Source organism: Dryobates pubescens, chromosome 37 (genome assembly GCF_014839835.1).
Source record: "Dryobates pubescens isolate bDryPub1 chromosome 37, bDryPub1.pri, whole genome shotgun sequence".
Lineage (NCBI taxonomy): Eukaryota > Metazoa > Chordata > Aves > Piciformes > Picidae > Dryobates > Dryobates pubescens.
The window spans coordinates 63,852-78,993 of record NC_071648.1 but is presented as its reverse complement, the minus strand read 5'-3'; the positions used below and the strand labels follow the sequence as shown (position 1 = coordinate 78,993).

At 45.8% G+C, this 15,142-nt stretch overlaps 1 protein-coding gene across 1 annotated transcript in view; it reads right to left on the bottom strand.

Annotated features, from left to right (window-relative positions):
- Positions 1-6,154: 6,154 nt before the first annotated feature.
- The window catches only part of STAT4 (signal transducer and activator of transcription 4), a 41,433-nt gene continuing 32,445 nt past the window's right edge, over positions 6,155-15,142 (bottom strand). Inside the window, exons 16-23 of the mRNA XM_009911216.2 lie at positions 13,951-14,086; positions 12,790-12,842; positions 10,704-10,798; positions 10,121-10,257; positions 9,534-9,725; positions 8,231-8,297; positions 7,628-7,736; positions 6,155-6,257 (exon numbers count right to left, since the gene is read on the bottom strand). Coding sequence (XP_009909518.2) covers positions 6,231-6,257; positions 7,628-7,736; positions 8,231-8,297; positions 9,534-9,725; positions 10,121-10,257; positions 10,704-10,798; positions 12,790-12,842; positions 13,951-14,086 — 816 coding nt within the window. The 3' untranslated portion in view covers positions 6,155-6,230. The remainder of the gene's footprint in view (positions 6,258-7,627; positions 7,737-8,230; positions 8,298-9,533; positions 9,726-10,120; positions 10,258-10,703; positions 10,799-12,789; positions 12,843-13,950; positions 14,087-15,142) is intronic.

Here is a 15,142-nt window from a genome sequence, read left to right as displayed (position 1 = left end):
AAGTATCTGCTATAAGACTACCTGTACCAAAACAATTCTTTCTCTTCTCTGATCTCTTCTCTTCTTGCTTTACTCGGGAGAGGATAATCTGCTTCTGGCTGACCCCTGCTTTCTCTCTGCTCCTTCCTATCTTGGGACTGGGAGAGGAGTAGCAGAACAGCTTCCCTGGCCTCTGACCAGGGTGTTGGCTTTTTTTGTCTTATTTGCCAATTGTAAATATCTGTATAATATTTTAAATGCTATATATTTTGTACACAATAATTACATTCCATTGTAGAGTGTAGTTTTGCTTGTAAATACAGCTTTCATTTGCTTCTAACTGAGTTGGCCCAGCAAAGTTAATGCTGGGGGGGGAAAACTTCAACCCACCACACCAAGGAACATGGGAGCATCAGGGTGAAGGAATCGATTATACATGGCTTCCTGCCACAGCCATCAGTGCTTATATGCCAGTCCCCTCAGCTCCTGAGCAGGATATGCTATGCCTAAGAAGCAAATGAGAGTTGACAATTGTATTACGCTTCAAGCTTTGAGGGCTTTTATGTGCATGGGATGCAAATTACAGGCAACATAGTATTTGAGCATGCTGTAGTGGAACCAAGGCACAGTTAAACATAACATTGGTGAGGAAAGCTGGAAGAATTTCTCAATGCATGAAGTTAGTCCTTTCGTTTTGTTGTTGGTTTTTTTTCCCCCTTGTATTGCTTAAATAAAGATATACTCTGATCTCCCTGTGCCTTAAAGCAACTGGTGAGGAAAGCTGGAAGAATTTCTCAATGCACAAAGCTAGTCTGTTGGGTTTTTTTCCTGTATTGCTTAAAGAGGTACTCCAGTCTTCCTGTGTCTCAAACCGACTAGATGGGGAAAGGACTGAAGAGTGGTGGCAGAGAACCACTAAAACTGCTGGTTGTGGAGCCATATGATAACGCAGCAAATGCAACCTGTGGGGATGCAAGCAGGGAAACGCCAAAAACGCAGCAAGTCAGCACCTTTGTGGAAAAGCCATCAGAAACAAATAGCGGGGTACGGAGCTCAGCCTGCCAAGTGACTGGCAGTGTAGGATGGAAAGCCCGCTTTGCTGTTCCGCCTTCCCTTGCGTAGGGGCAGAAGGGTCTCAAAAAACCGCATCTCTGGAGAGAGGAGCCCCTTGCCTGGAGCTGATGCGGCCGAGGTTGGGGGGCGGAACTGTACCTCCGTACCACTCCTGCTCAAGGCTCTCTGCCACAGGGAGATCGGACTCCTTCCTGGCTGCGCTTCATCTCCACCTAACCCAGAAACATCCAACCAGCTCCATTCCTCACGTCCCCCTCGCCTCCTCGGGTGCTCTGCACCTAACCGTGCGGCGGCAGCTCGGGAGAGCAAAGAGCGGAGGAGTACCCGCCACTTCAAGCTGCCCGCTTCTAGCACTACAGCTCGACGGACCGCTCTGCCTCGCGCCCCCTCCCCGAACAGCCGCTGGACCGCCCGCACTTACCCGAACACCCAACCTCCGCTCCAGCTGCGCACCGCGACCCTCCCCTGCGCCCACAAATATCGCAGCCACTGGAGGGGCACCAGAACCAATCAGAACCCAGCATTTGCCGCCTCGGCCAATGGGCGCGCCGCGCTGCCGCGCTACCCCGCCCACAGCTCTTATCCTTCCGCATCGGGGAGACGCGATGTCCCCGGCCCGGCACCCGAACGGGCTGCTCGGAGTGCCGGCCCGACCCCCGCACAGAGTTCGCAGGCAGAAGTAGCATCATGCAGAGAGAAGTCACACCTGTGAGGAAAACACTGTCCAACAGTGCGGCAGTGGCGAGCGAAGCAGAGAGAGGGTGACCACCGTCCCCGGGGTCAGGCCCGTTTCTGATGGCTTCAGGAGCCAGGGCAGTGTTAGAAGACTGGAAACGTGAGAGAAGGTGCAGCTATCGAGAAGGCGCTAAACGGCCTTTCAGAAGTAGTTTGCGAGCAGATGTAACAGGCGAAAAACAAGCACAAGCCTGCGGTAGATGTCGCGATTATGGTATCCCCTACAAGAAGCCAGAAATGAGGACCCTTAGAAGATGACTCCCAGTGCCCCAGAAGGGAAGACACTGGAGCGTAAAGCTCCGTGGGCGATCTCCAGACACCAGCCAAGGCCAGCCAGGGGCTTTCCTGAGGAGAGGCTGGGTGAGCTACAGGGGCATTCACCCCGCTGCCCGATCCCCTGAGGCGCAGCCACCGCACGCTCGCGCAGCTCCCAGCGCTGTTGGCGCCGCTTTACCCCTCTCTCCTCCGAAGCCAGCTGCCGTACCTCCCCTCACCTCTCAGTTACGGCTCCGACAGCCTCCGACAGCCGCCAACCCAGATCCGGTAGGTACGGGCTCAGGTCGCCTCTGGGCACGGCGTAGCGCGCAGGCGCGGCGGCGGGCGGGGGAGCGGCGGGGCGGGAGCAGGCGCCCCGCGTGATTTCGGGGAAAGGCGGCAGGGAACTAGAAAGGGCTGGCTGAGGGGAAGGCGAAAGTGAAACCTGCTGTTGCCGGCCCCCCTCACACACCGCCTTGCCTTGCTTCGCCTAGCCTCCTGCCCTCTGGCTGGCTGCACGCCTGGCCGCAGCTGCCGCAGCTTCTCCTTTCTGTTGGCCTCGGTAGTGAGTGGGGCCCCAAGCGGTGACTGGCAGCTGGCACCAGGCCCGTGGCATGGGGGCACTGACTGGCCGGCCTGGCCTAGCTCTCCCTACCTGGGCAACAGTGCCTTGTTTGACTTGATCTCTCAGGTCTTTTCCAACCTGGTTGATTCTGTGATTCGTCGTCATGATTTCATGATTTATCGGGGTCAAAAGCACAGGACCTGCTTTTCACCTCTGTAGTAAGAAAATCTCCCGGTTTTCAACAGCTGCTGGTAAAATGCTTGGTGACAGTTCCAAGCAGGGCCTGGAAAGCAATAGCTGGGGCACAGACATCTGTGAGGGCAGCCGTTGTGTCAGCCGGCTGCATTGCATGGGTGGGAAAGCAGGCAAGTGCAATAAAGCACCAAATGCAGCTGCAGTTCTTAGTTTGGGAACTGTAATAGAAGTTTCCATCTAAGTTAAGAAAAATTCGGCTTTAGTCATTCCTGCCATTGTGTCAGTTGAGAATATCCTGTGATGAGATTTCCTTCTTCATTGTCATTCCTGGCTTCTTTCTTTTAGTAGTTTAGTAGTTTACCTCAGCCTCGAGAAGAGGAGGCTCAGGGCAGACCTCATTGCTGTCTACAACTACCTGAAGGGGGGTTATACAGGAGGGGGTTGGTCTCTTCTCTCAAGCAACCAGCGCCAGAACAAGAGGACACAGTCTCAAGCTGTGCCAGGGGAAGTTTAGGCTGGAGGTGAGGAGAAAGTTCTTCACTGAGAGAATTGTTTGCCATTGGAATGTGCTGCCCGGGGAGGTGGTGGAGTCACCGTCCCTGGAGGTGTTCAAGAGTGGATTGGACGTGGCACTTGGTGCCGTGGTTTTGTCATGAGGTCTGTGGTGACAGGTTGGACTCGATGATCTTTGAGGTCTCTTCCAACCTTGGTGATACTGTGAATCAAAAGACAGGCAATAGCTGATGCAAGGTGAACAAATCTGCTGTTTTAGAAATCTCTGTTACTGCTTGTAGTTCAGACTTGAGAGCAACAAAACCCAGGCAAGACTATTTTTGTTGTCTCTTGACAAATTCCACAGAAGTCCAGGTATCCAATTGTAAGGCAGAAACTGCTTTTATTCATCCTGGTCATATAAATTACAGATGTTTCTAGCTGTACACACAACCGCTCCTGTTGTTTTGGCAGATTATTTATACACTATACTTTCCAAGGCAAAGCGACTTCTCATCTGGAACTTGCTTTAAATTGCTTAGATTAAGAAACAGACCTGTTTGTTCATTTAAAATCTACTCCCCTGTTTCTGTTTCCATTCCATTGCGTTCAACCAACATAAACAGCTTTGGTGAGAGGAGTGAGTGAAAAAGGAGAGATGAAAGTCAAATCCAGGTCTTACTGATTCAAGGAGGTGAAGTTTTCATCCCAGAGGTCTGATTTGTACCTGCTTTAGAAGACTGCAAAATGTAAATGCTCAGGTGACTTTGTGTATTTGAGGAACTTTGCATGTGTTGGCCATGTATTCTGCAGACAAGGATCAAATCTTGAATGAGTCTGCATCCAGGGAATGCAGTGGCCTTGGAATTGCCAGGTTGTTATTCTGTTAGCAGAGGTTTCAGGGATAATGTTAGGGGACAAAAAAAACCCACAACGAATTCAGGATTTTCTCCTTGTAGATTCTCTGATAGTACTTGCTGTAGTATCTGACTACTTCTTGCACAGATAGATTTGGCTTTTTTGAGAGGGCTAAGTTTTACTAACCTTGTCTATCGGTGATTAAATGGAGGCAGCCCTTTTTGACACCACAATTTAGGTCTGTTACCTTTTTTTTCATTATTCCCTTTTCTTCTGAGCCTTGCTTGTCTACTTTCTGCAACTACAATGAGACTGGGAGTGCTGGTGGACAACAGGAGCACAGTGTGGTGGTTTTAGGCTATGCCTTTAAAAATTTGTTACAGAATTTGAGCAGAAAAGTAGAAAAATATAAATAAATCACTATTGGGTGTAAAAAGGAAAACTAAATATAATTCTAATCAATTTCATTGGAGAAAATGTCTAGTGTAAGACTGGCTGTACCAAAACATTCTTTCTCTTTTCTGACCTCTTCTCTGCTTGCTTCACTCAGGAAAGATTAACTTGCTTTTGGCTGACCTTGGCTGCATTATTTGGGTTGAGGCTAACCCCTGCTTTCTCTGTGTTCCTTTTTCCCTTTTGGACAGGGGGTAGGCCAGAGGACCAGCTTCCCTGGTCTTTTTGACCGGGGGCTTTCGTGTTGTTTGCTGGTTGTAAGTATCTGTATAGTACTGTAAATACTATATAGTTTGTACATATTCGTTGCATTCCATGGCAGAGAGTAGTTTTGCTTGTTAATACAGCTTCCCTCTGCTTCATACTGAGCTGGTCTGGCAAAGTTAGTGGGGGGGTGGGGAGCAGAATTTCAACCCACCACAGCCCAGCAATGTGCCCTTGTGGCCAAGGGAGCCGAAGGCATCCTAGGTTACATCAGTAAGAGTGTGCCAGCAGGTCGAGAAACATTCTGCTTCTCCTCTACTCTGCCCTAGTGAGGCCACATCTTGAGGACTGGGTCCATTGCTGGACTCTTCAGTTCAGGCGAGAGAGGGAACTCCTGCAGAGACCCCAGAGGTGGGCTAGAGAGATGCTAAGGGGACTGGAGCATCACTGATGAAGAGAGGCTGAGAGACCTGGGGCTGTTTAGCCTGGAGAAGAGCAGACTGAGAGGGGATCTTTTTTGATGCTGATCAGTATCTAAAGGATGCATGCCAAGAGGATGGGGCTGGGCTCTTTTCCGTGATGCCCAGTGACAGGACAAGGGACAAAAGGCACAAGCTGGAACACAGGAGATTCTAGCTCAACATGAGTCAAAACTTCTTTACTGTGAGGGTGACAGAGCCCTGAAGCAGGCTGCCCAGAGAGGTTGTGGAGTCTCCTTCTCTAGAGGGATTCCAAACCTGCCTGGACATTGTGATCCTGGGCAACGTGGTGTGGGTGACCTTGCTTTAGCAGGGGGATTGCACTGGATGATCCACAGAGGTCCCTTCCAACCCCCACCATGCTGGGATTCTGTGAACTTCTATTGTGGTGGCAGATAAAAATCTATGCTGAAGGTAGTTCATCTTTGGAAAAAACCAAACCCCAGGCACCTATGGGACAGTCAGTCTCGGGGGGATGAGAATCTTTGCTTTAAAATAGAAGCTAAACCAGTGGTACCCAAGCTGATGAATAAACAAACTATACAACATAATAAACCCTGAGTTCCCAAAAACAACTTGTGTGTTTAGTTCTCCTTAGATGCTCTTTTCCCAAGAAAACATTCATAGTCTCATATTTACAGCAATTCTATGCATGTTTATTCTGCAAGTAAAACGGATCTCTCCTGGGCCCTCCAAACCAGAAAGGCTTTGACCTTTTATCGGCGAGGACAGCACTTTTGTCTTGCAGGAGACAGTTTGTAAACCCTAAGGAGGAGATCCCTGGTTTACATGGTATTGATAACAGAAAGGGGCCCAAAATAACACCATAATGGCTTCCAGGAAATGCTTATTTACAAAGATGACGGGGAAAAAAGTTTAATGACTGCATCTTTAACCCATCCAGTGTTCACATGATTACTCAGTTATCCAGTATGTGAACTTCAGTCAGTTGAGTAAGGAGAACTCAGCTAGAAGAGAAGAAGGAAAAGATTAGTCTCAGGTAGTCACTGCTGTTCATGCATAAAAAGATCACTTTAGGTAAAACCTTCTGTGGCTCAAAGTAACTGCGGTGTCATTTTGACAGTGTGATACAAACTGGCGAGGATCCGAGGACCCTCCTTCTAGTTCTACACAAAATTAGAAAACGCTGTTTGGGCAACAGCTGCAATAAAAATTATCTACATTTTTAGATGACCTTTTGTGGTTCTGGCAGCCTATGGATGTGTCCAGCAGGGTTCTAACTGCTTGTTTTCCTGGTGGGTAGGGGAATCTGGAGAGGGGAGAACTAAAGGGAACTCAGCCAGGCTGCAGAGTGTGTATCTTGCTGAGACTGAGTTACTGAGTTGCAGGATGTTTTGTCTTGCTGCAGATTTCGCTTTTGCTCTCTGCATCTCACACAGTGATTTTTATTGGCATCTTACAGAGGAAAAAACACATTGCTTTAATAATGCAGGTTGTCTGCTTGCTGTACTTAGCCAGCTCTTCACCAGGGTAGAGTTGTGTGAATTTCTGACCCCCCATATTTTCCTCATTTCCATTTAGCAAAGTAAAAAGAGTGGGAAAAGGAAGGAAGGAGTTCTTTAAAAATCTTCCAAAACTCTTTTCTCCCTCAATTTCTATCAGAACTTGAAAACATTTCCAGTAAGAGCTTCCATAATTTCACCTATCATCTAGCAGCACTGAATCACTTACATTCTCTTAATACCTCAATCTCTTAACACCCCTTAAAAGCAACACCACAATTGTGTTTGACTCCCTTTCAGCTGTTTGATGTGGGAGGCTTTAAGGAATTTTTGTTCAGGCTTCTGTTTCACTTTCAGCTGAAGAACTGGTTTGTTTTTTCAGTCCCATGAGAGCAAAAGGTGAAGAAGTCAAAGAAAAGGTGTTTTGCTCTTGAACTGATCTTCAGCATGGTGTGTATGTGAGATATCTCTGCTTCTCTGTCAACTCTGCTTCCAGTCATGGACACAATTCTGGTTTAGTTTTGTTCTGTTTGTGGGTGAGGAGGAGTGTTTACAGGGAGGCATTTGAAGGGATGTTGACAGGCTTTTAAACACACAACCATTTGAAGTTCGTAAATCACTGAGGAAACAGAAACCTAAGAGTTACTATTAAACAAAGGAGGTTTTCTTTTGAAGATGTTGAAGCTTGCAGCAGCATCCTGTCCCATGTAGCACAGGAAATGTCTGTACCATCCTTTCAGAACATAACACAGCAAGTGATAAAGAGCTCTTGAATTTTTTCAGAGTTCTACAAGCAACCATTTTATAAGCAGCCTCTGTTTTATGCATCCCCTTTGCTTAGCGTCATCTTAGAGACGGGCAAGTTCACAACTTACAGCAGTTTCGATCACTGTGGGACTCAGGTGTTCTCTCAGCACAGCATAAACACTTGGAGACATGGGAAGAAGATCTGATGGAGAGTGGGGACCTGTAGAATCATTTAAGCTTAAAAAGAAAGAAAAAAAAAAAAGACACAATCATCTTAAAAGCAAACTCCATCCCTCTATCTTGATGCATAGCAGTGGAGGATGGTGAATATTTATGAAGTTAGTGAAGGCAGCAGTCAGGTTTGCTGGTGGCCCTGTTAGCACGGGCCAACAACCTGGTACACATTTTGAAATGGAAGAGATGGGACCAAGGATAAACCTGAACACTGTAATATGAGCTGCTAAAGAAAAAAAGGAGACAGCAGATCAGAGTAACATGAAGTTTGCATTCAATTTATACAAATCTTCTGCCACATGAAAGGGAAAAACACCGTAGAAGTTAAGTGCTTCACTTCCCTTTCTGTCTTCAGCATTCCTTGGCCAAATAGAAACACACCGTGTGTTGCTGTCCCAAATCATTTGAATGGGGTTAGGAGGCAGGAAAAATGTTGAAAGTATATGTAGTTAATTAAAATAGTATCTGATGTGCAATACATCTGGAAGGATACTTACATTTTGGAGACAGGGATAAATACAGAAGGAACATAACCTTTGTCTCCTCCATCTGAGGGCTTTGAGACTAGAAGTAAACATAAAATATATTAAATATTGCCTAATCATTTTATTATCTATTTGAATTTGATTATCTACTTAAAGTGCTGCAGACCATCGTGCATTTAAAACATAATGTCCCTGTTTAAGATTAAATAAGAAGCCATAAAAATCCAGGAAATTCCCGAGATGAGTCTTTGAGTTCAACTCTTAGTCACATATTGTGCTCCCTTGATCTGAGTGGGCATCTTGGAATCTAACACAGCAACTGCTGGAAGAGATCTCATTAGGGCTTCAAAAGCAAATATCCAATTCCACAAGCTTAGTAGTTCTGAGCCTCTTGGTTTCAGTTCTGTAAATGCTTGTGTGGAGCTCTGTCTCTACAGGTTCATCTCCAGCTATGTCTTTTGCATGAAATGAAGCATGAACTTGGTGTTTTTGTGTTGGGTTTTTTTAAGGATTGGAGCACTAGGTAAATTAAATTGAAGAGGGAAACCATTTGTAGCCTCCAAACATTTCTGAGTGTAGGAATTTGAACTCAAATGCAATTTTTTTTTGAGAGAGAGATTGTACGCTTCTTCTAAAAATCACCTGACTTGTAACTTGGGCAAGAAAAGTGCAGGGGTTTGAACTTATTTAGAGCCATTCTTGTCTAGCCTTTTTGTACTTCCCCGTGCGGTTGCCAGGGGTTTGGGGGAATGTTGTCTGTTACAATGACTGTGTAATTGCTCAGCATGTCGGCAAAAGGCAGTACAGAAAAGGAACCTTTGCTATGGGGTTCCACCAAGTGAAATGAAATAAACCAGCTCTTCCAGGATGTTTGGAAAAGACAGAATTGCCTTCAAACTAAAGAGACAGTACCCTACAGTGCTCATGCAAGACAATTATGAAGCTGGTAAGCAGGATGACTTCAGTTTCATCTCCTTTGAACACTCAAGCATTGATTTTTATTTTTTTTTTTTAAATTTTTCTGTTTTACTGGTCAGAAAAAAAATCCTTTTTTGACTTTTTCTACCCTAAGGACTGTTTGTTATCATCTTTTAAATATTGTTCTCATTGCCTCTAATGCAGCCTCTAAGGCCAGGGCTATATTTACAGAATGAAGCTGTCTAAATGACAGACACATGGAAACAGTTCTCTTGAAGATGCTGATTAAATGAAGCATCTTAATTTGTTCCTTCCCTCCTCTCCCCACGTCCCTCAAACTGCCTCTTGACTTTGCAGCTGCTTTGCAGAAAGAGTAAATAGGGAAAGGAAGCCCCACCTTCACTTGGCTGACAGCTGTAGTGTTTGCCAAAGGCCTTATCTTTGGGAATGTCTGGATACAGATACTTCAGAGGGTTTTCAGGAACGTTGTCTGCCATTATAACCTTGTAGTCACGCAGTATGTCGGCGAACGGCAGCGCGGACAAGCGGCCTTTGTTGTAGGGCTCCACCGAGTGAAACGTCACGTCTCCTGCGGAACACAAAGGCACCACCAGCTCTGACAGCTGCTAGGCCAGCCCCGGCACTAGGGACATAGTTTTGACTTGCCTTTGAGCAGGGTTAATGGTTGGACCTGATGATCTCAAGGGTCTTTTTCAAGCTGAATGATTCTATGATTCTGTGGAATCTAAAGCCTGAAGCAAGCAAGTGCACTTCCTAATGCAGAGTTAACACGAAGGACTGAGAGGTAGCCTTTCAGAGCTTTGGTTTGTGTTTCAGTAAACATGATACTTGGATCTTGGCCAAAACCCTACAAAGACTTGACACACACAGCTTTTGCTTTCACACCAAAGAAACCGTGGCTCCTGTGTTCCAGCTGTACTGCAGAGTTTGAGGGTTATGTTTGTGGGTTTTTATTACACTTACCATTTTCTAGCTGATCCACCCAAGTAAAGGTAATTCCACCTAGGTTGCTTTCACTAAACCTTAACAAAAACGTCCCTGGTGTCTTGTCTTTGAGCAAAATTCGTTCCTTCTCTTTGCTTACAAATCCCATCACGTACCTGAAGTGTAAGAGAAAATCAGGTGTTTACTTTTCTCTTGGAGAGAAGGGTAAATAGCAACTTCAGTTTGTGGAGTGCACCTGGCCAAACTTTATGGAGGTGTTCAATGAGTGGTTAGAAAAGCTTCATAAGGTCTTACAGCTACGGCAAAAGCTTCACATGACAAACGTGGAGTATTGCATTGAGCTCCAAGAACTATGAAGCACGACAAAGTTTTTCATGGTACTCTGAGTGTACACTCACAGACCGGCTAAAGAGATCTAAACCTGCATTTCCAAGTGATTTAGTGGTGTTCCCTTTTGGCAGAAGTTACAAATGGGAAGAGAGAGAGAGAGAGAGAGAAGCATTAAACTCTTTGCAAATTACCCCCTGCATAACTAAAACTGAGATTAAGCAAAAGGCAAAGCAGAGAGAGATCATTATACAGCAGATTCCTTGTTGCTCACCCATCAATCCAAAGAGGGAGAATGTGTTTCTTGATTAAGTCCAAGATGGCTTCAAGCCAAACCCAAAAGGTAAAAGGTTTTCCAGGCAAATGTTCCTGGAACAGAATGGTTAAAAATGGTTAAAATGGCTTTAAAGAAAAAAAAAAAACAGTAAAACCAACAACCACAAAACCAACACACAGAAGAGGTGAAGTAAAGAATCGTAGAATGGCTTAAGTTGGAAGGGACCTCAGAGATCATCTACTCTAACCTCCCTGCCATACCAAGGCCTCATCCAACCTGGCCTTAAACACTTCCAGGGAGGAGGTTTCCACAACCACTCTGGGCAACCCATTCCAGAGTCTCACCACGCTTGTACTGAAGAATTTCTTCCTAAGATGCAGTCTAAACTTACTCTCTCTCAGCTTAAAACCACCCCCCCTAGTCCTATTGCTGGACACTTATGAAAAGTCCCTCTCCAGCCTTCCTGTAGGCTCTCTTCAAGTATTGAGGACTATTGTTACCCAGCACCCACATGATATGGTTTTCCTTGATTTCTCAAGAGTAACTTAGTTTCTTCAAGCAAGAATGACAACATGGAATTGCTGCTTTGAGGAAGTCTCTCAGTCTGACATAAAACCATTTGATTTTCAAGGAACGCATTGGAGACACCTTGTTTTTTCCAAGCTCCAGCCCTGGAAGTGTTGAAAGTGAGGTTGGATGGGGCCATGAGTAACCTGGTCTAGTAGCAGGTGTCCCTGGCCATGGCACGGGGGTTGGAACTAGATGATCTTTAAGGTCCCTTCTAACCCAAACTAATCTGTAATTTTTGAAGGAAAAAAGTCACATTTGTTGTTTCCTCCTGTTTACGAAGTTTTGTTTTAGAGAAAAGGTGATGAGAAGGAACTTCCTTCAAGGGTCTGTATTTGTTTGAATGTTGTTAATAGGAATATAAGGCGTTAACCCTTCTTTCCCAATAACTTTGTTTTTCCTTTTCCAAGTCAATGAACTGAATTTAGGTCACAAGTGAGCACATGAGAAAAACAATGCAGCGTGCTTTATCAAAACTGTGTTGTATGTTTTGATAGCACAATGAGCAGATCATAAAAATGCATCAAAAGAAGCATGCCTCGCAGACTGAGAGGTGATTCTGCAACTTTACGTTGCTCTAGTATTCAGTATCACTAAGGTTGGAAGAGACCTCAAAGATCATCAAGTCCAACCTGTCACCACAGACCTCATGACTAGAGTAGGGAGGACACTAGTGCCCACTGCAGGCTTGAACTCACAACCTTCCCATTAAGGGTCTTATGTGCTATCAACGGAGCCACCTGTTTTACAAGACCTCACCTGGAGTACTGCACCCAGCTCTGGAGCCTTCAGCATAGGAAGGACATGGACCTGATGGAGCAGTTCCAGAGGAGGGCCACGAAACGGGTCAGAGGGCTGGAACACCTCTGCTATGAGGACAGGCTGAGGGAGCTGGGGTTGCTCAGCCTGGAGAAGAGAAGGCTCCAGGGAGACCTCATAGTGGCCTGCTCATACCTGAAGAGGGCCTATAGGAAGTCTGCAGAGGGACTGTTTCCAGAAGCCTGTAGCGATAGGACGAGGGGCAATGGTTTGAAAGTAGTGAAGAGCAGATTCAGTTTGGATGTTAGAAACAAGTTCTTTACTGTGAGGGTGGTGGAACACTGCAACAGGTTGCCCAGGCAGGTGGTTGAGGCTCCATCCCTGGAGATACCCCAAGTCAGGCTCAAAAAGGCTCTGGGTATCCTGATCTAGTGGAGGATGTCCCTCCTGACTGCCCGGGGGTTGGACAAGGTGACCTTTGGAGGTCCCTTCCAACATAAATATATTGGGCACAATATAATGATAGTCCCTACATCTGTAGCAGTGTAACTAAGCAGATCTCTTATCCCAAGCTTTGACCTTCTGGAAATACCCTCCCAGTTACATATTTACACTAAATGTGAATATGTAACTACTGAGCTACAAGTCCTGCTTGGGGCGCTTGGGACTCTTGTCAGAACGTCAGAGAAACAGGCACAGATGTGACCTGAGAAGGAAGAAGAGGAAGAAGAGTCTAGTTTTACTTTTAGAACTGTACCTTGCAGAACTTTGCCCAGGACAGTTGATAATCATTGTAACTGACTTGTTGTCCTGAGAGAAAAAACAAAACAAAAGGGCCCCCACCATATCAGAGTCTGTTTTTATGAAGTTTTGAAAGAGCTATTGCTTGGTATCTGTACAGTTGGGGAGAGGAGGTTTGGGGGACAAGTACACCCAGACTGGGGAAGGGATTGAGAGGGACATGCTAAGGGTTTGCAGGTCAGTTTTTCTGTATCTTTTGAAGCAGCTGATAATGGTAGTCTGGGGAATATTTGCCTAAGGTACTCCAGGACTTTTTCTGCAACATTCTGTGATCAGTTCAATTTTTAGTTCAAGTGTTACTTCTTTTGGCCTTCACTCCAGCTTAAAATTCCATACTTTAAGACAATTTATTTTTCCTTTCTTACTCTTGGTGATTTACAATGGCACCTCCCAACCCCACTACCTCTACTAAGTGAGACATCTCCAAAACACCAGCAGAAAACGTGAGTTACCCAGGGCAACCAGTCTTCACTTCCCAGCTTTGAAAGCAACCACTGATCCTCCCCAGTCTTTGACAAATGCTTCTGTTCTTGCCCCATAGTGGAGGTCATTACACCCTCAGCCTGGAGTTTTTTACAGTTCAGAGTGTATCTTAGAACTGTTTCTTCTCTGGAAACAGATAAAACTTTCTTTTCTTCTGCCATCTTTCCCTTCTGTAGGATGGTCAGATGCAAGCATTCAGAAGTTCATACTGCTGAATTTACAGGACCTCTTTGATGGCAGCAGTGAATGATTGGCCTCAGAACTAAACAAACCCACAGGATGGATACTTAAAATGAAACAAACTAAAGCCCATAAGCACGCAAAAAAGATTTCCTTTTGGTTTCAGATGCATGAGATAACTTCTTGCTAGACAAACAAAATAGCATCATAGTTTGGTGTGACTCTGATGTCCTCCTCCTTCAGCTTAGCAGCCTGGAAGGTCAGAAGTTGAACGCTTTGTGGTTAGAACAAGCTGAGGCGTGCATTTCTTTAAAGAAATGTCATTGTGGCATTTTTTAAATCAGCTCTGCATGTGGAGGTCACACTTAAAGTAATTACCTGTAACTACCAAATATAAGACCTAACAGCCCCCAACACACACATACACAAAATCCGTGTATTTCCATACACTCACCCATGAGTTTCTCAGCCAGCATGCTGAGCTGCTCAGAATTGAGTCCACGGCCAACATAGGATGAAAATTGCCAGCTCAGTACTTCCAAGAGCTGATTTAAAGGGGCAGCAGGAGGACTGTTGAAGAAAGACAAATTCTGCAAGAGAATGAGGGCTTTCATTAGAGAGTCAGCAACCATGAAATACCTTACTTGAGCAGAATCTAAGCCGCACTTCAGTACATCACAGACCCACCTGTGTGCTTACTTTGAATTGTACCGGTTTTGAAGTGTACTGGTAGAATTGTTTTGTGTCGTGTAGAGTTTTGGTCAACTGCATCCAAAAAGGACAAATTCAAACTCAAAAAGTTACTTTTCTTTAATTAAAGAACTGTTATTTCAGCCTATACAAAGGGAGGCTAAGTGTGCATGTAGGTTTATATCTGGGCAGGGAACAAAAGATAAAGCACACAATGTGAAGTTGATAACAGTGTATCGATCACCTGGTGAGGCTGGAGAGTTGGGCCATGAGGAACCCTGTGAAGTTCAACAATGGTAAGTGTAGAGTCATGCACCTGGGAAGGAGTAACCCCCCTGCACCAGTACAGCTTAGGGGTTGACCTGCAGAGAAGGGCCTTGCAGTGTTGGTGGACAAACAAATTCACTGTAAGCTAGCCCTGGGCTCTTGTAGCCAAGAAGGCTAATGGGTTCCTGCACTGCATTCAGAAGAACATGGCCAGCAGGTCAAGGGAGGTTTTCTTCCCCTTCGGTTCTGCCCTAGTGAGCCCACATCTGGAGTACTTGTGTCCAGTTCTGGGCTCCCCAGTTCAAGAAAGACAGGAAACTACTGGAGACAACAGTCCAACAGAGGCTACAAAGATGCTAAGGGGACCAGAACATCTCTCTGACAAGGAGAGGCTGACACCTGGGGCTGTTTAGTGCAGAGATGAACAGACTGAGAGGGGATCTTGTCAATGCTGATCAGAATCTAAAAAGCAGGGGAGCAAGAAGGTGGGGCCAGACTCTTTTCAGTGGTGCCTAGTGGCAGGACAAGTGACAACAGGCACAAACTAGAGCACAAGAAGTTCCACCTAAACGTGAGGCCAAAGCCCTGGAGCAGGGTGCCCAGAGAGGGTATGGAGTCTCCGGAACCCACCCGGACCTTGTCATCCTGGGCAACTTGCTGTGGGTGACCCTGCTTTAGCAGGGGGTTTG